A 24583-nucleotide genomic window follows, 5' to 3' on the forward strand; every position below is an offset into this window, starting at 1 on the left:
ATCGTATAACTAATATGTTTGTGATTAATACTAAAAATTGTATGTTTTTTAAAAAAAAAAATGAAAAAAAGGAAGAAGAAGGAGAGTAGTTACGGAAAGTTTAAATGTGATAGTTAGGACTCAAAAGGAATACACTAAAGAAGTTGAATGGCTATTTTGGAAGTATATCAGAATTGTAGCAATTACAGTGTAGGATGGGATGTGACGAGTTTTGTTGTACAAGAATGGGCTCACAGAATCACTGTGGAACATGTTATCACCCATGTGCAAGACCTAGTCTCTAGACACCCCCCTTTCTTTTCTTTTTTTCTTTTTCTTTTTTCTGACTAGTTACTTCCTAACAAAATTGTACTTGTTTTAGTTGCAATTGTGGTATGAATAAACTATCTACGATGACACACTCGGACCCACAAATTGAGAAGCTTGCATTTCACAGCCTGGGTTAGATTTAATGGGAGGAAGGAAATAGAAGATGATATGATTTTTTCTTTTTTTTTTTCTATAGACGAAGATCAAATGGAAAAGGAAAGAAAAACATTATATACATATATATGTTAGTCAAATATATTCATTTAATTCATTTACCTAAAGAGATTTGGTATTAAATTGACCCAGACTGTCTAAGTCCTAATAGTCGGCTAGGAAGGAAGCCCCAATTTGAAGAATATGGTGCATGTGCATGTGCATGTGCATGTTGTAAGAGATGGAAGGAGAGGTATAGGTAGCAATGGTGACATTTACAAAGCTGAAATATGAAACTAATAAAGGGTCGATGCTAGTTAGTAGATAGGAGTCATTGTTGTAGCTTTAGTGCAGGAACAAGAAAGATGAGGCAAGGAACATATGAACAAAGAAAACCATTCTGGGCGTTGTGCTGTGATTAGATTCCCAACAATCTTATTTTCTCATATAACATGTTCTTAATTCTCGAAACAAAATTTGTGCCGGGTCAAATGGAAAAATTCCATTAAGAAAAAAGAGAAACATCATTTGACAAATATGTTAGTGAGCTCATTGAGAGAGTTTGTCTCTAATGCTTTCGGATAATAAATTAAGTGAGAATGCAAAAAAGGATTTATGCCATGAAAGCTGCGGTTTCAACTCATGTTATAGAATCGAGACAGTTAGATTTTAGTAAATGAGAATTAAAGAAAAAAAACTTATATTTTTTCTTAATTGTATAATGATCTTAAACCACACTTTAGTTTAAAAATGGAAGGAGTATGTAATTTATATAACACTTTTCACGGTCTGATTGACTTGCTGTTTCAATTCAGTTTGTAAGTTGAATTTCAGATTCATAACAAAAATTTTCAGAAACGAAACTCGGTTGGCTGCTGAATGATATTATTATTAAAAAAAAAAAAGGGATTCTGTATTTGCAGCAAACGGGCAATGCTCATAGGTTGCATCAGTTGCATGTGAGTATGGAAGCTTATTAACCATGAGCAAAGGGAAAAGAAAACCACCATACCCCACCTGGGATTTTGGGGAATTTCCTCCGAGGAAAGCTACAAAACCACGCGGTTTTATGCCACAAAACAGCCTTTCGTGCTCACATGCGCCTTCTATTTTTCTTTCTTTTATTTTTTTTCAAGAGTTTCGTTATTTTAAAAGCTAAAACTACATCATATATAATCTTTTTGTTTATTTTTCTTTTTCTGTCCTATATAGCAGCAGTTTATGGTCCCCAGCAGCAAGTGTTATGTGTTAGTTGTGACTATTAACGGTGGATAAACAGTTCTAAAGTTCTCACTGCAAAGTTCTATAAATACCCCTTCACCCCTTCCCACTTTTCTTCACTCAACTGCCTCACATTTTCTCTATCTACAGCTCTGTTTCTCTCCAAGTTCCAATCGGCAAGTAATCATCTTGTCTCTTTCTTTCTAATCTTTAAAAGTATGCCCATTAAAAGAAATGAAAAAAAGAATATATATTGTCCACAAATGTGCTACTAATGGATGAGATTAAGAGAAATGTGCTAATGAAATGGTTCACTCTGTTTGCAGGAAAATGGCTCCTCTTGTGTTTTTCTTGGTGGGTTTTCTTGCAATGGTGTCATCTGTCAATTGTTATGGTGGTGGTGGTTGGATAAATGCTCATGCAACTTTCTACGGAGGTGGCGATGCTTCTGGCACAATGGGTATGAACATTTGGCAAAAATGAAGAAGCTTTTTCAAATTTTATACCTAGTATAGGATTATCCATTTGACAAAGGTCTGTCGATTTTGATTTGCATGCAGGTGGAGCATGTGGTTATGGTAACCTGTATAGCCAAGGGTATGGAACAAACACTGCAGCTTTGAGCACAGCTCTGTTCAACAGTGGGCTTAGTTGTGGATCTTGCTATGAGATTAGGTGTGTTAATGACCCAAAATGGTGTCTGCCTGGCTCCATTGTGGTCACAGCCACCAATTTCTGCCCCCCAAATAATGCCTTACCTAACAATGCAGGGGGCTGGTGTAACCCTCCTCAGCAACACTTTGACCTCTCTCAACCCGTTTTCCAGCACATTGCTCAATACAGAGCTGGAATTGTTCCTGTTGCCTACAGAAGGTACTGATATATGTTATTCCCTCCCTTTTGCCTTTTTTTGACCTTAAGATTAGTTTCTCTTTTGTTAGTTGGGTCTTAGTGAGTAAATTATTATTAATTGGTTTGTGGCTTTCTTTTTCCTGTAGGGTACCCTGCAGAAGAAGGGGAGGAATAAGGTTCACAATCAACGGTCATTCCTACTTCAACCTAGTCTTAATCACCAACGTAGGTGGTGCTGGTGATGTACATGCAGTAGCAATCAAAGGGTCAAGAACTGGTTGGCAAGCAATGTCAAGGAACTGGGGCCAAAACTGGCAGAGCAACACTTATCTCAATGGACAAAGCCTTTCATTTAAGGTCACTACTAGCGATGGGCGTAGTGTGGTCTCCTATAACGTTGCTCCTGCTAGTTGGTCCTTCGGCCAGACTTTCTCTGGTGCCCAATTCCGCTAGGGTCCCTTTCCAAACTGCCTATCCAATCATGTCCTTCAAATTAAAGGCATCAGTTAGTAATTTAGGGCTTTTACGTAATATAAGATATATATACTTGGAGGTATCAAAAGTAGTATTTAGTGTGACTTAAGTATACTAGGGTATCTATACTTTGGTGTCTGAAAAGATGGTGAGTCGGTCAAAACGAGCATAGGGCTTATTTTAAAATTGCCCCCGTTCTCATTTTGAAGTAATTGTGTCACTTTTACGAGACCTTTTTTTATTAGTATTTTGATGGGTCTTTTCATTTTCCTTCTGCCTGTTACGAGAAAAGGCAGAAGATGGCTGAGGTGGACTCTTACCACCCGCCACTACCAGCAGCTGAAAAGTTGCTTCCTTCTTTTTCTTTTTTGTTTTTTTCCCCCTTTCCTTAATGGGTTTTCCGGAGCATTTTTTTAGCTTTCTATTAAGGTCATTGTAATCAACTTTGGGTGATTAATTATTATGCCCTCAGTTGTTATGATTGAAGTTTGAACTATATATGATTAAATTGTAAATCTCCAATTTCTAATAGTAATGCAAGTAAAAAATGGTTTTGTATTATTACTGTTGGTGTTTTGTCGATTGTTCTTTTCCTTTTTATCAATTGATTTTGTTTTTTTAGATATGCTTGTTCAACTTGCATATTTAATTAGGCCATCTTTAGGCGTTCCAAGTTCAGTCATCACATCTCATGAATAAAACCCTAATGTACCCTATCTCAACTGGCAAATTGTTGCTTTCATCGTCCTTGAAAAAAATGAACATGGTGATTGGCGACCAAGAAAATTTGTAAATCAGTACCTACATTTTGCCCAAGTTTTTTTTCTTTTTTTCACTAACCCCTAAACAGGAATAGGAGAATTTTTGAAAATATCTTAAATTTGAACTTGCATTGTTTAGTAAATTGCTTTGACTGCTGTAGGAAATACACATTTCACCATCTTTCACTAAAATCAACAAGGTGGATGTATTTCTATGTTATGAATGGAGAGCTCGAGAGAGGAGCAGTCGGACCAGTTAAGATCCCTAAATAACCGTTTACTATAATATGAAATTACACATTCAAGTTACAAACATTGCTTTAACTATCTTTTAATTCAGTACAAATTCAATATTTAATTAAAAGAAAACACCATTTTGCGACAATTCCACCAAAAAGCTAATGGGTTACTCCTGCAGCACGTCTTTGTAGCATAATGCTCATGGATGGAGCACCTTTTTTAATTTATCATGAGCTAAGTTGGGAGCTATTTAGCGCATGAGCACACCAGCCATTTAGAGATGGGAATTAATTAATTGAATTGGTTGTTTCTTAATGCTTGAGAACTGTACGTCCTTTTCGATTGTGGCATTAAGTTGTTGAAGAGAGGTTAGACATTACATCATTTACTTATTTATGTGCCTAGTTAACTCCATAATTACCATTGAATCATTTTATTGTATGCTAAGAGACAAATGCAAAATTGCTAAAACTACCCTTAGCATAAGATACCAAATTCTCTCAGTAGTGGGTACATATTTTAAGTTAAATTCAAGAGAGCAAGGGTACTGGCCAATTGAATTATGATGGAGCCTTTACCTTAAAAGTAGCATCTATTGGAGTTGTAGTTGTTAATTGTTACAAGAAAGGAAGAAACGAAGGCCTAATTTTGGGGGTTTTCAATTTGCAGTTTCTGTAACATGTGAGTAGTATTGAACTATAAAAATAGAGGTTTTTATATATGTTAATTTTACAGCTAAATTTCTACTTCAACTTCTATTACAATGGCTCCCTCCCCTCACAACCCAAAAAGAAAAGAGGTGATTCAAGAAATAATTTGTTAGCTGTACTTTGTTTGACAGTGGTTTCATATGAAAATTGCAAAGACATTTCAAATCAATGTCCCTCTGCTTGTCCCTTAGCTTCCAAGTCCTTTTCTTTGCAGATTGCGTACAAGATTGATATCTTTTTACCAACAGAGTATCTCAGATAAACAAAAATCTCTGTTTATTAGTCATCAAGCAAACTAAAACTCTAACAAAAATGGTCCGGCATCCCACTGTCCAGGTCTTCCGTTGAAATAAAAATTAAAAAAGAATTAAAAAAAAGAAACACTTATGAGAATTATACAAATATTTTAATGACTTTTTGTTCCCTTGCTGTGCTCCTGCTTTAATTAAGATACTGGCGAGTAAAATCTTTGTTTATTCCTGCATGCATATACCAAATTGAATGTTGTTTTCAATTCTGAGCAAGTCTGATGAGGAATCTGACCCATACTCTTCCCTGTTATATTGGAATTTATTCAAAATTAAGTAACAATGGTGGTCCACATGGTTCTTAAAGATAATAAATGGATGGTTTTCCTTTTAACCTGTTTTTATCAGTTACGTGTATTCGTTTTATAATTTTTTTCAATTGTAGAAAAGGGAAAATGAAAAAACAGAAAGAGTGCGAAAAGGAAATTCCTGAGAGGAGTATGTGGCTTGAAAATCGAAGCAACCATGAAGTTTCCCATAAATTTCAATTTGGTTTAGTGGATTGCCAATGCCTTTGTGTCTGTCTGTGTGTGTGTGAAAGGTTTCCAATTGAAGTACAAAATTACAAGCTGTTAGTTCTTACTTCTTGTACTGCCTCAAACACTTTGTCTAAATTATTGTAAATGTTTAAAATAATTTATTTATTTATAAATTACTATTAGGATTTACAAGTTATTATCAAGCTTAATCATTTTAATTTTAGATACGATGTTGGTTCGAGTGCCGGTGACTTGGTGCTTTCTCAAACTTACAATTGCACTGAATTTTGTACTGCACCTGCAAGTAGGGGATCGAGGAGGGGCAAAATGATTCGTTCATTTTTTTAGTATACATGCTTCAGAGCATTATCTTTTAAAAATTCGGGTAAAATTATATTAACTGAAATATGATAAAGAATTAATTACTCAGTTTTTTTTTTATTTCTGATTATTAAATCAAAATAAATAATTTTTCAATTCAATTTAACACTTAGTTCTATTAAGATGTGAATTAAAGTTTTATCCACCATCATTAAAATTGAAATTCTAAATAAGAAAATAATTAAATTGACTGATTCAATCGGCTAATTTATTTCAGTTTATTTAGAGCCGTTGATGTGTTTTCTTTTACATATACTTATTAGAATGCATAGAAATGTTCACTTCGCTAAAGTTATAAATAAGTGGATTACATAAAGTAATTAGTCAAATCTCAATTAAATTTTGATTAATTTGATAAATGAAGAATTATATAATATATAATATTGAAAAGAAGAAACAAGAGGCCCAACTGTAGAGGAGTCAACACAAAACGACTGTTAAAAAGAGAGTGGGGGGAAGTAAATCTCGAGCCACGTGTGTGTCAGGTGTTGGTAACCATTAACCCACGACAGTAACTGCTTACGTGCTCAACTATCCATATTCAACTTCCAGCCATTGCTTTTTCTTTTTCTAATTTTATTTGGTAATTTTATTACAATATCTAATATTTTTAAGGAAATTATGGGAGAATCCTCCTACAAACTGACGCTACAAACATAAGATTTGGTACAAATTCTGTGTCTGTATGGGATACCTATTGCGGCACGTAAGTAGTTTACGACGACAACAGCAGCAGCAACACCTTCCATGTGATTTCGCCGCATATTTCGCTTACCACGTGTCCTTTTCTGCTTCTTCATTTTCCTCCTTTTGCCCTTTTATCTCTTCTTCCATTCAAATATCTGGACAATCTATTGCCTGCATTCCTTCCATTCAATCCTAATAAATACTCGGTTTAATTGATAAAAATTAAATAAATTATCGCTCGTTTCAACTCAAATATTATAATGATTTAGTGTATTTATACGAATATCTTAACTTAATTTATTTATTTTACTCTCTCTTCATTTGTAATTAGCTGATTTCGCCACTATATTTCACTTCTGAATTGACTTTCTCTTATAAAGTCAAGATGCTTTCTTTTTTCTTAATAATTTAGCTCTAAAGTGAAAAATCTCGCAACAGGTTTAATATTAGTATTTGAAATGCATTCAATGCGATAATTTATAATTCATTTAGATGTTACTTGTATGGAGAGAACAGGGCAGCAGTAACAACGTATGACAAGTTTTAATATCAATCCCATTTGCTCTTCCAAGAGAAGAGAAGTCAGTGAATACCATCCTCATGTAAAGAATTTATACGTCCTTCTCTTTTTGAGATTCTATAGCCATAAAAGAAAGAGAAGCGTCTATTTCTTCTTTTCTTTCTTATTAAAAAAATAATTTATACATTAAAATCTGATTTAAATGCAAAAAGTATTTAGTGTCGAAAATTAGAGATCCGGAATTCGACTCTTCTCTTTTGTATTGAATAAATTTTCGTTTTTATATTGAATATAAGACGATGACTACCTCTTGTTATATAGTCTATAGTAGGTTAGACCTCTTGTTAATAATAAATAAAAAAAAGGATTTATCATTAATGAGACTGTGTCATCTGGGCATCTGTTGGCTGTCATAAAACAGTGCGATACATACAGTTAGAGACATTCACAGGGCCTCATGGCAAAACCTACCAGCTATTGAACTACTAATGGCGAACCCACCAAACCTACATGCTCATTTATTTTACTGTTTTAGTGGTTAAAAGTATAGAGCATGAAGAAGAGCAGCCTAACCTTTCTCAGTGTCAGTTGATGGTTAGAGTAGTAGACGCCTAAAGCAACCTCAGCAAGTTGGATTAGAAGAGTTATTGTTGCTCTTTTAATGCATCTAACAATTAATATTTGTTTGGTTTAGCTTCTAAAGGATTTTAGTGAATGTTTTCGTGAGCATCGAAAGTGTATATAGTTCATAAACGCTTTGTTTATTACTCATTTTATTGTTATTCTGAGCCCCCAGATCTAACCAAACTATTACACCAACTCATTGAATTGTGCGTACTTCTTCAGGTCTATATATGTAAACACCCATCTTAGATTAGGGCTTCATTGGGCTATCGAATTCGGCTTGCATATTCCCTAACAATGTACGCCTAACACTTACAAATTTGGGTTAATCTTTTCACAATGAATTCTATTAAGATTAGTAGTAGAGATAATAAGAAAAAATGATGATTCAAAATAACAAAGTGATGCAACTATAATTACAATACTAGTTGTTACTATAATTATTTTCTTGTCATTCCCCAGTTTTCACACCTGAATGAAAACAAGCTGTTGCATAGTCTTTTATGACTCTTCTTCCTCTATATATGATCATAAAACTTGTACAGCTTTCTGTTACAACTATAATAGCATGGAAAATCCATCCAAGAATTGCAGTTTCAAAGATCAAATTTCTGACACATGGACCCTTTGAAAATGGATTATACCAGCGAAGCTTGGACTTTGAGCATTTTATCACTAATTTCTCTCTTTCCCTATCAAATCTTGGTATCGAAACCAAAATCTAGCTGAGCTGTGTTTATATTTAAGATAAGATGTCTACCTTCTGGTGGTCGCATTATCAAGGTGTTTTTTCATGGGATAAACATGGAAAGTGACCTGAGGGTTCTCCTCATGTGATTCTGTCATTCTGATAAGAATTCCTTAACCTTTCAGCCGATTGACTCTTCTGCTTTTGTAGTTGGAATAGCTTGAGCAATTAATAGTGTGATTTTTCTTCTAATTATAGAAAAGAGAAGAGAATTAATTCGTTTCTTATAAATGAGTGTAATCCAGGTTGGCCAAGGACGGAACAGGAAAATGATATCTCATGAATGAATATAAAAGATGAACCTCTGCTGTTGGCCTAATAAACAGCTTGAGCTAATCCCTGCCTTATAGTGAAGATAGTCCGGGCTCAAAAATCCTGTCGATCCTCTGTCGTTTTCAAAGTTCTTAAAGCACCAGAATCAAAATCAAAGATGATATCCTCTCTCAGCAATAGTTGGATGAGGAAGACATAAACTTCATCGTAATCTTTTTTTCAAAAACAAAATTATTATTTCTTTTCCACTGGAAAAAATGAAAAGAAAGAAACTGTTTACAAACAAGTTTAATTCATAAATGTGGTTTTGACTTACAACAAATATCTATATGGTTATTGCTATATATATATGATTCTTAATTTACAGCTGAGAACAGACTTTAGGGGTTGGACAAGGAGGCAGTAGTTTGGTTGCCACAGGTGACCTTGTCATCAAAAAATATAACACCGCAAAACCTACTATTTTATATAGTCTGTATACAGAAGATATTGTAATCTCACAGAAGTGATGCCTCATTCCATGGAGTCGGCACCAATCTCATTCTAACAAGTGACCAATATCAGGGCATTTCCTATTCACTTTCCATGCCATACAAATACATGTATATGTCTCACTGACTGCTTCTCATGTTCTGCATGGCTAAAAATCCATTGCAAATACGGCAGCTTCATTTGGTGGACTCTGTAAATTTTAGCGTACGGAAAATTTGGCCAATTTATCCAGCAACAAGATCAGTGTCTGAACAGTAAGATCCTACCTGAAGCTCAATGTGGCTGCTGTAAGAAACAATTTAGATGTTTAGTAGAAACATTTTAAGATGATTTCCAAGGGCACGAGCAGCTTGAAGTAGCACAAGAGAAGTATACAGCCATAATATAACATAACATAACATAGACATAGACATAGACATAGACATAGACGTAGATGATCAAATTGTTCAGAATCTGGAACAAGGACAAGCAAAAGAAGGCATTATATACCACTATCTTGGCTTCCAACACAAATGTTACAAATATCAAATTGATGATCAAGCATAAAATTATAAAACAAACTGAAGATGGATAGGGCCATCGAAGTCCTGCACTGGAGATAAGAGTTAAGGAGCTTCTAGTCTAAAACACTGCCATAAATTAGTTTTGCAGTTTCCATCTGAGATAAATCCCTCTTATGTTACCTTAATCACTAAAAACAATTCGAGCAGTGGGCAAGAATGAAATCAAAAGGATAATTTCTTTCAGAGAAATGTCTTTTTACAATTCTGATGAGCAACTAAATTAAACTCACCTTAAGATCATGTGATATGCTAGTTCATGAGACAGACCATATCATGAACTCAAATAAAACAACTATTCTGGTAGTTCATTAATATCCCTGACAGTTGCTCCCTTACAGATTCTAAGAACAAATTTTAAAAATGCATCGAAAGAATTGGCAGAAAAGTGTTAAGCATACAAATTTACTTAAAACATTTAAAACACTTCCAAAATACCAACACATAACCAAATAAACCTTTGGAGACTAGAAATGCACTCTATAAATTCTAATCAATGAAATGTTCATTCTAGTTTGCTATCTTAGACAACTAATTTCTGAAAGAGTTGCACACAAAAAGCCATCTTATGCGCTTTCCCTCCCTAATTAGGTAATCATACAGTTCAATGATTACAAGCTGAATATGTATGCTGCATAGCCACTTATCATATAAAGCCCTTTGACATCATTTATGCATTGCTTCCTATAATTGAGGCAGTTCCTCAAATTAGTTTTTAGTCAACAAACCCTGGTCTAATCAGTAATTTGATGAAGATCACATAACAAGAAGCATAGTCAAATAAATAAATATATATACAGTTAGTGAACTGGGATATTTTTTAATAGTAAAAGTTTGGATCTTTGTAGTAATTCCTGTTCCTTACACAAACAAATTGACTGAAAATCTATGTAGAGAGAAATGGGAACAATTTAAGACGACATTTTTCAAAAATATAGGAAATGGAAATATTGGAGAAATGAGTACACATTATTATATATATATATGAAAAAAAAAAATCAAGTCTTTGAAAAGAACATAGAAAGATAAGTGGTTATAAGTTCCTTAAGAATAATAAATATAAAAGATGAAAAACTACCCCAACCGAGTGCACTTCTTTGAGTTGAGAAAATATGTTTGCAATTTGGAAACCAGTTTCCAATAAATGCGCCGAAACATTTGGAAAAGTTTCATAGAGTACCCATTTTCAAAACTTGTCCATGCAGCATAGCTGACAGATAAAAAGAAATGGAAGCCATTTGTTGCGAGCTTCACAAATTTAGCACAGAACATGGATGTTCGTTTGCAAGTTTTGGTAAGCAAGGTATAAGTTCTGTTAAGAGAGGAGAGGCAGTTTATCCTTGATTGAAATTGAATATACCACATTGCTTTCAAAGATCACACAGCTAATTAAGACTGAAAGTTCTTTTTTAGAGCTTTCGAAGAAAATAATGCTGGAGTAAGAGAAACAAAATGCAGAAAGCTATATTCCATACAACTAAATTTCACCACGCTGTATATAGATGGAAAACTTTCACAGGTATCTCAACCATAAAGCTATTTCAGGATTTAGCAGCCATATAATATAACATTATCTGAGAAAAAGAAAAAGAAAGTATTAACTTGATAAATCTAGAGAAAACTAAGATTGAACTTACCCGGGAATACAACTGCTCATCAAACATAGTAACGGCACATGGTCCTGATGAAGAAGCCCAGCTACCAGGAGTGGTATCATATCCAGGTTTGGGAACTTCAAAACTTCCATTAACGTGAAAATCCACAGGGCTTTCTTGTATGTTCATATCTGCTGCCGGCTGGAATTTTGTATCATTCAACATATTCAGATTGTATGGCAAGTAAGGATACTGACCAGCCAGCTGAAGTCTCAATGATGCAGTCCCATTTAACTCGTTAAGGATACCATTCAAACCATTTTCTTGACTGGAATTAGATAGCTCTGAACTTTTTCCTGTGCCAAAGTAACCAGAATAACTCCCGAAGGAGGAACTTGCAGAACACTCGACATCCCTGAAGAAAGAAAATTCATATATTGAACTGAGAACATGTAATAACGTATAACGAGGCTTCTATTTGAAAAATAGGATCACATAGATTTAAAATCTTAATATATATAATTATACAAACATATTTATACACACGGACACACACATAAGCTTCCTAGAAATAAAAGGTCCATCTCTCTTAATATGCGTATTTATATCGTCTACATTTATTTGTATATTTGTGCATGTATACTCATAGAGAAAACTTAGAATAGTCGTCCCAAAGATAGTTTTGAGAGGAAAAAGTCCCTGAACTTTTAGGAGGATAAAATTTGGAGCAGTGGTGTTAGAACTTAAAACCTTTCTTAAGAGACACTCACCTACGAGGAAGTAGATTTGGATCCTCTGGTAACACAATCTGTTGACTGTCATTATTAGGGATCCATTGCATAGGTGGAAGCTGCTGTTCAGCACCCATTCTGAAAGGTAAATGCATCCCATTCTGGAACTGCAAGCAAGATTAGTTTAGATCATATCTTCTGATGAAGATGCAGAGGAAAGCGTTATGCCACTAGTTACCTGACTATTGCATTCTAGCGACATAAGTTGCTGTTTTTCTATATATTCCTGCAAATAAAAGTCGAAATTATTAGTGTAACCATTACTGTTAAAATAATGAAATATCATAATTTAAATGCTAAAAGAAAGAAATTGAAATCATGCAAATTGTTGCTAAGGGGATTAGATATTTTGCCATGCGAAACTCATAACTTAAATGAAATATCCTTTTCATGGATCTACTTAAGACTCCAGGAAAAAATTTCACCCTTGGGACTAAGATATAATATCATCTCCATGCACCTTGTTCTCTTCATTTTCATTAGGACAAACAGAACCTGCTAAGACTTTCTACAGTAGACTATAAAATTGTGAATGTCTAAATTCATGAATTTCTAACAGCTGGATTCAGCCACAAATAATTAATTAATCTAAATTCTGAAAAATAAATTTAACCCCTTTGAAGGAACCACAGAAATGGTAGATATACCTTATGAGCTTGAATTTGATTAAGTGATTCCCTGAGTGAATTTTCTAACTGCCCAAGATGGTCTATGCTGTTAATTTTATCCGGACATGTCCAATAGCTGCAGAAGCTCAAAAGTAATTCAAAAATTAGTATGGAGCGAGACAGAATACCACGATGCTAAAGGTAAAGATTGGCTGATATTCACCTCAGTCTTTTATGCGCTTCAGAAAGGTGACTCTGTAATAACCTCAATTGGTTTGTAAGCTCCTGATCAATGCAATTTCAAACATGTCACCAGCTTAGGCATATAGGAATAAACAGAATTAAGAGATCACATTCTTATTGGAATTTCTTCCCAACTCCATACCTCTATTGTTTGAGAACTGAAAGAAAAAGAAAAAACAAAATCATTTTAGTACATGTATACTTCACAAAATACACTCAACCTAAGAAGCAATAAAAGAACATGTTGTGTGAACTAACATACCTTGTGCCCAGAAATTCAGGGATGTTAACATCATGGTCCAACTTCTTAAAGGTCTTTTTGAGTGCCTAGACTCTCAAAAAAGAAAACGAAGCTTCATTTTAGCAACAAGAACAAATAAAATTGCGGTGATGAAATCAAGTGGTAAGAGATAGAAAACACATTGGTATTAATAATAGGGATTGATGCATAAGAATGGACTTACTTCAAGGCTTTCTAATTTCCTGTTCCAATCAAAAGAAAAAGCATATTATATTCCATTTCTATAAATCAACTCAGATATAAGATGGTTTATAAAAGAGGAAGCAAGGAAAGGTCAGTGTTACCTTTTTGCCCTTTCTTGAGGTGTTAACTGAGCAAATTTTGCAATGACTTCTTCAATGCTGCATAAACCATCAAAGAGAATAGGAACTTTTTAAAATTGACATTGTTGATAATAGCAATTATAATGATAAAGGTGATGACGGTTTCGACAAATACTAACAAGTGTAACAACTACAGAGTGATTGCCCTGAAATTAAGTAGTTTTTCTGCTCATCCAAACCCATTACAAAGACATGAACAGATCTGGTTTGCATGTTCACATGACAAACCAAGCACCTAAGCCACTAGCTATTGCTACCTATAGTCTTTATATATTTGATAAATATATTGTTGCTATACAATGAATATATGAGCTTATAATCAGTTGAAGGAACCATTGGATTAAGCTTTATTTGCGATTAGACACAAAACTAACAGATAATGGGCGCATAGAGCATAGTCTGAGATCATTGTTCAGGAGTTGTAAATCCTTAAACCAGGAAGAGCATAAGAGTACCTCCGCTTTCCTTTGCATATTGAAGGCTTGCCAGTTGGTGAGAACATTAGAAGGATAATGTCTATGTCACATAAAATCGATAACTCCTTAGCCTTCTTTATGATGCCATGTTTCCTTTTACCATAGGTCGCTTGACGGCCATTTGTGTTCTCCAATTTCTTGATCTTTAGCTTAACCCTACCCATCCTGCAAATTTAACATCCCCTAATTTCACAATCTCACACGATCCTAATTTTCATCAACGGAGCATAAAATACAACGATATGCAAGCATCCACCCTCAATAAAAATCAACATATCAATACAAGCTTGAAAACATTCCAAGATTAAACAATTTGAAACAACAACCAAAATCCTATATCAATATCACGTGTACAATAAAAGAAAAAAACAAGAGAAAGGCTTATGAAAGACAAACTTCGACACAGAAGATTAGAACAAATGAGACTAAACCCATGTAGCAAATGATTGGTGAAAAACACATAATTAGAGGAATGAAGACGATCCCTTTTCAAGATTCAGACTTTTTGAAAGAAAAGCGAAAAATTAAAAAAGAAATATACCCATGTAAGAGTAAACAATGAGGAATAGATTAGGGAAAAAAACAAAAAGGAAAAAAGAAAAAAGAAAACATACCCAAATGAATAAATCAAACAAGGAATCGAAGGAGCATGATTAATTGAAAGATGTTTAAAAATGGGACAGGCGAATCATTGAGAGAGAGAGAGAGAGAGAGAGAGAGAGAGAACAATTAACCGAAGGGGTATTGGAGAGAGAAAGATTAAAAAGATAGAGAAGAGAGAGAGCAGAAGAGAGAGCATACATATAGGGTTAGATGACACGACCGGGTGAGCGGGAAAAGCGGTCATTGGAAGGGAGCTTGAGAATCGGGATCGTCAGAAGTTTCATAAGACAAAAATAATAATTCAATTTTATTTATTTTGCGCCTTTCGATAATAATTCAATTCTTTAAACTCCATCACAATACATATTTAAACCCCTTCTTCTTCTTCTTCTTCTTCTTCTTCTTCCTTTCATGAGGTTTATCAAACCACCATAACAAACCTTTTACCCGCCTTGCTCAAATTTCTGTTACTTATTTCTGTTCTTTGCGTCTTTTATTACCATTTTGTCCTTCTCAACTTTGCTATATGCAATGTTGGAAAACGTGGTTAACATGTCATCCTCCACCTCAACAAACTGCAGGCTTCCGCTGGGTCGGGACACGTACTCAGCGACCGATCCAAAATAATTGGTTAGCAGGCAATCTAAGTTTCAGGTTTAAAATTAAAAAATTTCGACACTGCTTTAATATTATATAATATTTATAAGAAAAGAAATTTTGAAAAAATATTTATATAAATCTTTAAAAAAAAAGTATGACCTAATCTTATTTTGACACATATTTTTTTTAATATATATATTTATTATTACACAAATACATTTGCGATAATATATATTGAGTATTAAATACTCTTATATCGTCTTTCCTTTATTTTTTATAATAGATATGTTCTAAAACTAAAAAGAAATAAAAATAAATATAAAAAAAATTTAAATAGTATATTTATTATTATTTCTTAACTCATAATATTTGTATTTCGATATAGTAACCCTATTATATTTTTTAAATATTTATATATATATTTTTTATTTTTATTTTAAATCTAATCAGACATTCAACTAAAAAATTATTATATAGTCACAGTTTGTCACATCATCAACCAATCTTTTAATAAATAATCATATTTAATCTCATTTTATTTCTAATATTAACAAAATGGTTAAAAATTAATAAAATAATAAATTTTTAAAAGTAAAACAGTATGATTATTCCAGTGAATGAATTTTTTAACATAACATGGTTGTTAAGTCTAAATAATAATACTTTCACTAGTCATGTTGTACAATAACATTCCCGCTTAGTTACTCTTAAACTTATTATGAAAGGTTAAATTAGTCTTTTAACTAATTCTTTTAGAAAAAAACTTAAGCCTCATTTAAATTGAAGAATTTTAGAATTATAGATTTGATAAAAAAATTAAGAATTTAAAATCTATAATTATGGCTAAATGATTAATATTTATATTTCTTGAACACATAAATGATGATAGTAAATAAGTTTTGCGTTTTCCATTTTGTTTAGGGTTAAAGAGAGTTTAGGTGATTGCCAATTTAATTTGAATAAAAAGTTAGGATCTATTTTGAGAAATTTGAGAAAAATCGAGATTTATTCTTCCTGCTATATCTATAAAAAGTAATTGTAAGGTACGAGCTTGACACCATAGCAAATAATATAGACTTAAATGTGCATAATGACAATTTTTTGGACTAAATAGTAAATGAGCCGAAAAGGTTAAAATGGGCTTATTCGATCCTAAGCGTTAAGTTTAGGGGTCAAATTGGACTTTATTCCTTCCCGCTCGCTATCTGTTTGTTGATGCTGATGCTGATGCTGCTGCTGCTTCTCTCTCTTTCATTTGGATATGGTAAGAAAAGAAAGAAAGCAAAATGCACAAAGCAACTCTAACTTACTTCCCTCCTTTGTCTCTCCTGCCTCCTCCAAGACTCCCCCCAAAACCCCTAAAATCCGTTCTGAAAACCACAGACAGCGGCCTTCTCTTCCACGACAAACTCCACTACCTCAAATCCCTCAAAATCAACACCCAAAAAGCCCTAACCCAAAACCCTGATCTCCGATCCACCCCTCTCTCCACCCTCCGCTCCGTCGAGCACTCCCTCACCTCAATGGGTCTTCGCCGCGCCGAAATCGGCCGAATTCTCGATATGCACCCAATACTTCTCACCTCAGACCCACATATTTCTCTCTACCCAATCTTTGATTTCCTTATCCATGAAGTCAAAATCCCCTTTCCTGATATCTCTAAATCAATTTCTCGCTGTCCTAGATTGTTAGTTTCTAGTGTAGATAATCAATTAAGACCTGCACTTTATTTTCTTCGTAATTATCTTGGCTTCGTAGGTCCCTTTGATATTAATTCTCAAACAACAATGTTGTTAGTATATAATGTTGAGACTACTTTAATGGGTAAGATTGAGTTTTTGTTGGGTTTAGGATTTAGGTTTTATGATGTTAAAAATATGGTTGTTAGATCACCTGGGATTTTGACTTTTAGTGTTGAGAATAATTTGGTGCCTAAAGCTGATTACTTCTTAAAGGACATGAATGGGGACCTGGAGGAATTGAAGAGGTTCCCGCAGTATTTTTCGTTTAGTTTGGAGCGTAAGATTAAGCCTAGACATAGAATGTTGGCTGACTGTGGAATTCAGCTTCCTTTGTGGAAAATATTGAAGGTCAGTGATGGTGAATTCAATGCTAGATTGCTTGAAATGCGGTTAGCAATGGCTGGGGAGGAGACTTAGATGCACCATTCGTAAGTTGATTTGACCTTAACTGTTTATTTATTTTGGTTTTTTTATCAGATAGTGAAAATGTGGCTGTTTTAGGTAATTGTTGATATCTGATATGCGGGTTCTAATATCCCTTGAATATGTTTTATTAGGGCTTAGAATTTCAAGCTGTTTTGTTTTGGGCTCTTTGCTGGACATGTAACATGGATGTTGAAATTTGCATTTAGAACACAGAGTCTTTTTGGCTGTAAAATTTCTGACTTTTAAAGGATAAAAGATCTTGTGATTTTTTAGGAGTTAGGTCTTACTTTGCTGGTGAAACTTCTTGGCCTGGGACGGAAAATATCCTCTTTATGGATCAAGATGAATCTGATTCATAAAGATAGAGGAGCCAAAGTATGATATTTGATTGTTATAGAATATTGGGTGATGAAATAAACACATGAATTTTAAGCAGAAATTGTCATGTCTCAGCAGCATGTCTGCCCTCTATCTATGCTGTGTCAGTCACGCTATATCTACAAATTTTCAATCTTGGTAATTCTTTGGATTTGCAATCTCAATCAAATAATTTCATCAATCTTCTGAGATTTGAGAGCAAGAACAAATTTCACCCGTCTCTTTTTCTTTCTCAGAGGAAATATTGAATAAAGTAAATTGAAATCTTGTCCTCTTGGAAGGATTTAGAGCTTTTCAGCTTAGTCTTCCGCAACAACCCAAATGAATAGGTAAGCCGATGAGAAGGTCAATATGTTAAATTTGAAATTTAAGCATGATACTATAGTTAAGGACATATTGTAATGTAATGAGTCTAGGGCCTAGACTTATAAAACCTCATTGGCCAATGGTGGCGAGGGAGCTATTGAGACATGTTGCCGAGTTCTTAAGACTATTCAGCTTTAGCTTGTACAGCTAGGTTCACCCTCATGACTATCCCTAAATTTGAAATCAGGCTAAGCTCCTTCTGTTTAACGAACTGACAAGTAGAGCTTGAGCTCACCTAGTGAACTGATATAAGTCCACATGGATGTTAAAGTTTGATATAGTTAAAAGTATTGGCTTCATCAAGTAATTTTAGTTTGACAAGTTAAAAGGGGAAAGAAAAGAAAGCTGAACTTTGACTTTGGATTTTGAAGAAACCATTTGCATTGTTCACCACTTCTGCTTTCTATTTTTCTTTTTCAATTTTATTGGAAGCTTGACGTGCCATGGGCTACACTCTCAAGTTGGCTGTGGTGTGTCCTATTGTCCCTTGGTTGCATACATTTCAAATCTCTTCTATCACTGGCTTCAAATGTGGAAATTGTTTCAAGTAGTTGTACTTTTTTGCTGTCCAACACACGAATCATTGCCTTGGAACAAAGCCAACCTCTTGGCTTCTAACATTCCTTAAATTTAACATATTGGAAGAAAATAATCTGTATGGTTTAGTCTAGTTAGATTTTTGTTGACATTTATGGCCTGTCACTTATGTGAAAAGCATTATAACTTGCGCATCCTTGGATAGATTTTGTGGTTATTGATTTCTGACTGGAGTGTGGTTTTGCATGTGTTTAATTTATTAAGAAATTCCCACAAGTTATAAAGATATTTAATTTCTTCAAATTTTTGTGTCACATCAATGATCTTCTAGTCATATTCATGGATGAGGGATTTTAGTTTATTACTGATATCTTTAATTTCTCTTGCCGTTTCCCCCTCTCTCTTTCTTTGGATTGGATTAATATGATTCTTTTTTTATTCCAGGATATTATCTTGCAAGTCCGTGTTTTACTCATTTTCCTCATGTCATATTATTGATGCACCTCTTACTGTTTGGCTAATCACTTTTGAAGGTAAAGGTTTCATATAAGATTGTGGCTTTTATTTGGTCGGTGGTCCTTTCTTGGGATAAAAATGGACACTTGAGAGCGAGGTCTGACTCTGCGGATACCTAAAGAGACTTCATCTCTTGAGGTTTGTTAGGTCTTACAGCATTTGGGCCTTGTACTCATCTTGCATTGCAGAGTTTCTTGATCTATATGAGAATTAACTTTTGGGTATTCTGGGAAAGCATTAAGTTTCTCATTTACTGATTTTAAGAACATAAGAGATTTGGATGTTGAAAAGAGGCACAATGGTTGTTCTGCGGACCCAGGGGCAGAACTAGAAAATTTAGTAAGGGGGCAATAAAAAAATTCAACTAAACTCATGAGCACATTAATTAGTATTATGCTATATTCAGTTTTCATTAATATTGAGAAATGATTCACATGACACCCTTCACACAGTTAAAAAAAAAATGCATTTAATCAAATTAAATTCATAAAATATAGAAGTTATTTTGCATTTTAATGAGAGATTACTATGAAAGAATTGAAAACCCTAACTTCCAAATCTTCAGTTTCTTTAAGGAAAATTAAACTTTAGTTAAAGAAATTTAGTGCTACAAAAGAGAGACAGAGGAAAATAGATATTAAATTTGAACAGATGATGGAATCTGAAATATAGAGCTGCAATGGGTCTTGTTTTCCTTTTTGGTTTGTGTCTGTATAACTTTTCTTTCTTTTCAATGACCAGGTACAAACTACAGAGCTGTTTTATGTTTTATTGGCCTAATACTTAGATGGCCTTTCTCATGTTTAATTTTTATAAAGTTGGGCTTGAGAATTATACTGTACTTCTTCTGCAAAGTTTGAGTAGGCCCATTTTGAATAAGCAAACTAACCTTTACTCTCTCTCTCTCTCTTTCTCTCTCTCTTAAGCAGTATGGAGCCGTTCTTATTTTCTGTGTTTACAAATGGTATGGGGTCTTTAGCTAGGGAGGGATGTGAAGGTCAAGTTTCATTTTTAAGATTGGTTTTTGGGTTGTATTTATGAAAAGGGATGCATAATATAGATAGCTAACCTGGTTAGGAGGATTTATATCAAAATTTTCAGGGGATTCCTAGTTTACATAATTCTTATTAGTCCTTTTTATTTGAAAATCTTGTATATAGAAATGCTTATACTGACTCTTGTGGATGGTTGATGCTGCTGCCTTTTTTAATGGATATTTGCGGTTGTGCTTATTCACTAAATTTCAACTTATTTAACATAAAAACTTTAAAGGTCCTAAGGATCTTCTAAAATATTTTGAAGATTGTTGGTGAAACTTGCTTGTTTACTTTTCTAAAGTGTTGGTACATGTTAGTTGCCTACTGTCTGGTGCTCATGGACAATGCTTATGCACCTACAGTGTTTAGTATCTCCTTGCATGGAGTTGTTTATTTTCTGCTTTCTCCAGGTTAATTTCTCTTTGTAGTTTCTAGGACTCTTTCACACATGTGCACAAATTATCCAGACTGTTGATCTAAACTCTTATGTAGTTCTTTTGGGAAGGAAGTTAATGGTTTGCACGTCCTCCTTCACACCCATAGGCTGTATCATACATTGTTCCTTTCACAATTGTTCTATGTTATGTAATCCAAGATACTAAAAGTTGAGCACCCAGTCATGGTTGAAGTGCTCAAAGTTAAATTTTCAGCTCTCCTCTTGGTTATCCATATGTTATCATAATATTGCTCTTTTAGCAAAATATTATGGTGATTGAGCATAATCTTTATCATATGAGCTTCCTTTCCTTCAATGTGAAAGTAGGGGAGAGGGTGGCAGTTGGAGAGCAAAAGCCTTTTTCCCCCCCTTTTTTGTAACATTTCTTTTTATTTTGGTGTGTTGCTTCTTCCTGAATAATTTGCATTGATAATTTTCCATCTGTAAAATGGCATAACCAGTGAATACTTTAATAAAAGTGCATGGTTTGGCGGGAGTTGTAACCTTGAGATTGATATATATGTACTCGAATTTCTTTTTTCCTTTAGTGGGATAGAATGTGTACAAAGGCGTTCAGTTTGTTTCACTTGCTTAACATTTTAGTATGTTAGAGAGATTAGAATGTCACTGAGAGGCATTTGGATGTCATGTTCGTGATTGTTTGTGATTGCTGATGCTAAGCTAGTTCTTGGGAAATGTTCTTTATTATGCATTTTATAATGACGCCCTAGATGTGGGGTAATTTAGTAAATGCAATGATTTAAGATTTTTTTGCACAAATTACACAGTATAAAGAATCTGTCAAACCTGCTCCGCTGGTTTCTTATGATCATGAAGGGTGTGGCATGAATAAATCACATTTAAGAAAATATAATAATTACTGGGTTTTTCTGAATAAGCATGAACTCTTAAGGAACTTGAATAAATAATCTATTAGTTGCACATTTTTGTAGATCTCTATATTTATACTGGAGTACTTTCCTACTTTTGGAACAAAGACAGCCAAGAAATATTGCAATGATTAACTTGCTGGAACTTGTGGGCAGTGGGAAGGTGAAGCGATTGGATGCGGATTATGGTCAATGGGCTAGGGTCATGTTGAATGTAAACCATTCTGCTAAGTAACGTTTAATCCCTATGCTCCATATTCTAAGAAGTTTTTTTTCTGCTTCATTTATTTCTTCTCACGTCATTGTGATCCTTTTGTTTAATCTCTCCATTCAGTTTAATTTTCTTGCATGATACATCAACTGTAGAACACGATAACTATGGCCTACAGCAAATATTGGGTTGGATATTTATTGCATTATACAATATATCGTCTGACTCTGAATTCATTGATTGATGAATCTTTTTTTGGTTTTTGCATCCCTGCGCTTATTTATGAGAAATGATACATGGCTCATTGCAAGATTAATTCATTTATGCGTAACTATTCATCTGTTGTTTTCAAAATGCTTTACAGTCTGTTTAATGAATGCAAGAATGCCCTACCCTAGCCACTGCCTTCCGTTGGTGGGGCCTCTGTAATGCAGCAGTTTAAAGCCTCATTATTTTCTGTCAACATGCAGTCCTTGTTATTCTCTTATTTTATCTTTTATGTTGTTGGTTTTATGCCTCACTGGGCAATCACTATGCATTAACTCTTTGTCGAATGTCATGTTCTAGTATGCAAAATTGACCCACATCTTGGCATCCATGAAACTTTGTTCTCATATGTCTCTTGGTTTCCTTAAAATTTTGTTCTGTTTTATCGCCCCCTTCTTGCAAGAGAATCTTCTATTGTCAAGTCTTATTTTCAGTAATATTTGGGCAGGGGGTGATAATCAGAATAAAGCAAATGAGGATCATTCACCAGTTGGCAGGCCTCTCTTTCCCTTCCTCCAGTGTTAATACTACATGGGGCCGTACTGGAGAAACTGTCAATTCTGCGGGTCAGTTTGAGGCGGAACTGTGAATTCTTCTCTTTCCTTGGTGATTAGATGGTTTGTGGAGGAGTGCAGGTCTGGTGGCATGGGAAAAATCAACAAAATACTGATTGCTGATAGTCATACTCTTGATGCTTTGCTTTAAACCTTAGAAGCTTTCAGGGGTGATGACAATGACCTGACACGGGGGAGGAGCTTAGAGCAAGCAACTTTGTTGCGCCATGGCAATAAAGTGCTGATGTTGGAGGGATTGTCATGTGTCATTTAGCTACGATGTCTGGATGTATATTCATATTTTCATATGGAAGTAAGAAGTTTGACTGGGAGGGGATGATAACACACAGATTACGCAGTCGGCGTCCATTGTAAGACCGAGGAGGATTAAATCAACAACGATTAGAGAGCGTGAGGTTTAGTTTCTTCCGTAGTGCCAGTGGACAGCAGCAGTGAATTAGTTGAACTTTTCTCCTGCATTAGAAAGCAGACCGTTACTGCCTTAATGGCAAATCATTTCGGTTGTACTTAAATTTAACTTGGGAAAAAAATAAATAAATTTTGGAAATGGCTTGGAGAAAGGAAAGATTTGGTTGAAAGAGATCAAATGAAAAAATAAAATCGGATGGCACTATAAGAAAATATGTTAAAAGCTGAAACTGAGAATTGAAAGATGAAAGTCCTTGCTAAACCGACCCGACATCCCATGCAAGGTGCATTTTGAATGACTTGGTTTTTCCTTCTGCAAATTTCCCAGAATTATGGTGGCATGGAGGAGTGGGCAGGAAAGCAGCAACAAATCTGGGGCCAAACCCAAATTTGACAACTGAAGAATGGGTACCGAAGGGACAGCAGTGGTGGGGTCTGTTTAGCTGAAAATGGCTCATTCAGAGAGACTCTCTCTCTCACTCACTTTTAATACACAACATAACATAAATTGTCCCTACATTTAACACTCTCACTCACTCTGCCTATTATTAACATCTTCTATCACATCAACCCTTTTAGCTATCTTAATTAATCTCTTTAATGAATGAGTACTTTTAGGTTCCAGTTAATTTATAAACATATCCGTTAAGAAAACGGTTGCGATTTATTTCATCAATTACTTCGTACATCCATGAGACATTTATCTAATTTATCTTCTTTTGTATTTTATCACAATATTAATGTTTTCCTTTTTCTTTTTGCTTTTTTGGGAAAAATGTTGAGATATACTAGTACTTGTTTTCATTAGCTCAAGCCGCTGGCAAAATATTCATATCCTAATTTAACTTTATTCATAGATCCAAGCACATGACCCTTAATTCCCTTATTCCCAAATAAAATTAGTTCACGATCTAAAAACCTTCTATCTTTACATGCCATTATTCCGTTGGGCTTTCATCCATTATGTAGAATTCTCCATTACCCCTCCGTAGGGGTTTGGGCCATGTTTTAGTCCTAGTGTGATTAATCATCCTCTCGGGCCAGCTACTTATCATCATCTTGGCAAACTATTGCCTTACTAATTAACTAATCAGACGTTGACTCAATGTGAACAAATAAAAGAGTAAAGAAGAATTGCTAAAAATAATAAAAGTACAGGGGCTGAAGATGCATTTATCCAATAAAATAATAAATCTCACCAATATTAGTAGATGGAGAAGTTCAAGCATAGATATCTTCGGGTTCCTTACATAAACAAGATATTAATTCGACTATATTATTAATTATTACATTGTGATTGGTTGAAATTTTAAAATTAGTAAAATTTATTTATAAATCTAAAATTTATGTACTTTATGTGAATTCATAATAATAAAAATCATATACAGCTAATTATATATTAGTAAGTTAATATACTCTAAAAGGTCAAAATATCTCATCCAATATATATATATATATATAA

At 34.2% G+C, this 24583-nt stretch overlaps 3 protein-coding genes across 22 annotated transcripts; 2 read left to right on the forward strand and 1 right to left on the reverse strand.

Moving 5' to 3' along the window:
• The first annotated feature begins 1703 nt into the window (after window positions 1-1703).
• LOC8281825 (expansin-A1) lies at window positions 1704-3573 on the forward strand. 2 transcript variants are annotated; one of them, XM_002522411.3, is made up of 4 exons: window positions 1704-1863; window positions 2010-2143; window positions 2244-2556; window positions 2682-3573. In XM_002522411.3, exons 2-4 carry the CDS (start codon window positions 2014-2016, stop codon window positions 2986-2988), a joined length of 750 nt encoding a protein of 249 aa, XP_002522457.2. In that variant the 5' UTR covers window positions 1704-1863; window positions 2010-2013; the 3' UTR covers window positions 2989-3573. The 2 variants fall into 2 exon arrangements, with proteins under 2 accessions (XP_002522457.2, XP_048226042.1); XM_048370085.1 differs by having other exon boundaries at window positions 1740-1859.
• Window positions 3574-9013: 5440 nt separating this feature from the next.
• LOC8281824 (agamous-like MADS-box protein AGL30) lies at window positions 9014-15355 on the reverse strand. Of its 4 annotated transcripts, none has more exons than XM_015721372.3 (12): window positions 14931-15355; window positions 14109-14294; window positions 13615-13671; window positions 13494-13512; window positions 13292-13356; window positions 13172-13187; window positions 13010-13071; window positions 12826-12922; window positions 12357-12404; window positions 12158-12285; window positions 11430-11802; window positions 9014-9514 (listed from the first exon to the last, which is right to left on the reverse strand). In XM_015721372.3, coding segments are annotated over exons 1-12 (1062 nt in total). In that variant the 5' UTR covers window positions 14933-15355; the 3' UTR covers window positions 9014-9505. The 4 variants fall into 4 exon arrangements, with proteins under 4 accessions (XP_015576858.2, XP_015576855.2, XP_015576856.2 ...); XM_015721369.3 differs by having other exon boundaries at window positions 9014-9517; window positions 14931-15353; XM_015721370.3 differs by lacking the exon at window positions 14931-15355 and adding an exon at window positions 14744-14894 and having other exon boundaries at window positions 9014-9517.
• Window positions 15356-16531: 1176 nt separating this feature from the next.
• LOC8281823 (transcription termination factor MTEF1, chloroplastic) lies at window positions 16532-23260 on the forward strand. 16 transcript variants are annotated; one of them, XR_007216044.1, is made up of 4 exons: window positions 16532-17502; window positions 19226-19314; window positions 21817-21891; window positions 22587-23260. XR_007216044.1 is itself a non-coding variant. In XM_015721350.3 (2 exons), the coding sequence occupies exon 1, from the start codon at window positions 16619-16621 to the stop codon at window positions 17489-17491; it is 873 nt and encodes a 290-aa protein (XP_015576836.1). In that variant the 5' UTR covers window positions 16533-16618; the 3' UTR covers window positions 17492-17502; window positions 22587-23260. The 16 variants fall into 16 exon arrangements, 1 of the variants encoding a protein (XP_015576836.1); XR_007216049.1 differs by having other exon boundaries at window positions 21817-21874; XR_007216038.1 differs by lacking the exon at window positions 19226-19314 and adding an exon at window positions 19315-19435 and having other exon boundaries at window positions 20227-21891.
• The last annotated feature ends 1323 nt before the right edge of the window (window positions 23261-24583 follow it).

This window comes from Ricinus communis, chromosome 1 (genome assembly GCF_019578655.1).
Source record: "Ricinus communis isolate WT05 ecotype wild-type chromosome 1, ASM1957865v1, whole genome shotgun sequence".
In the NCBI taxonomy this organism is placed as follows: domain Eukaryota; kingdom Viridiplantae; phylum Streptophyta; class Magnoliopsida; order Malpighiales; family Euphorbiaceae; genus Ricinus; species Ricinus communis.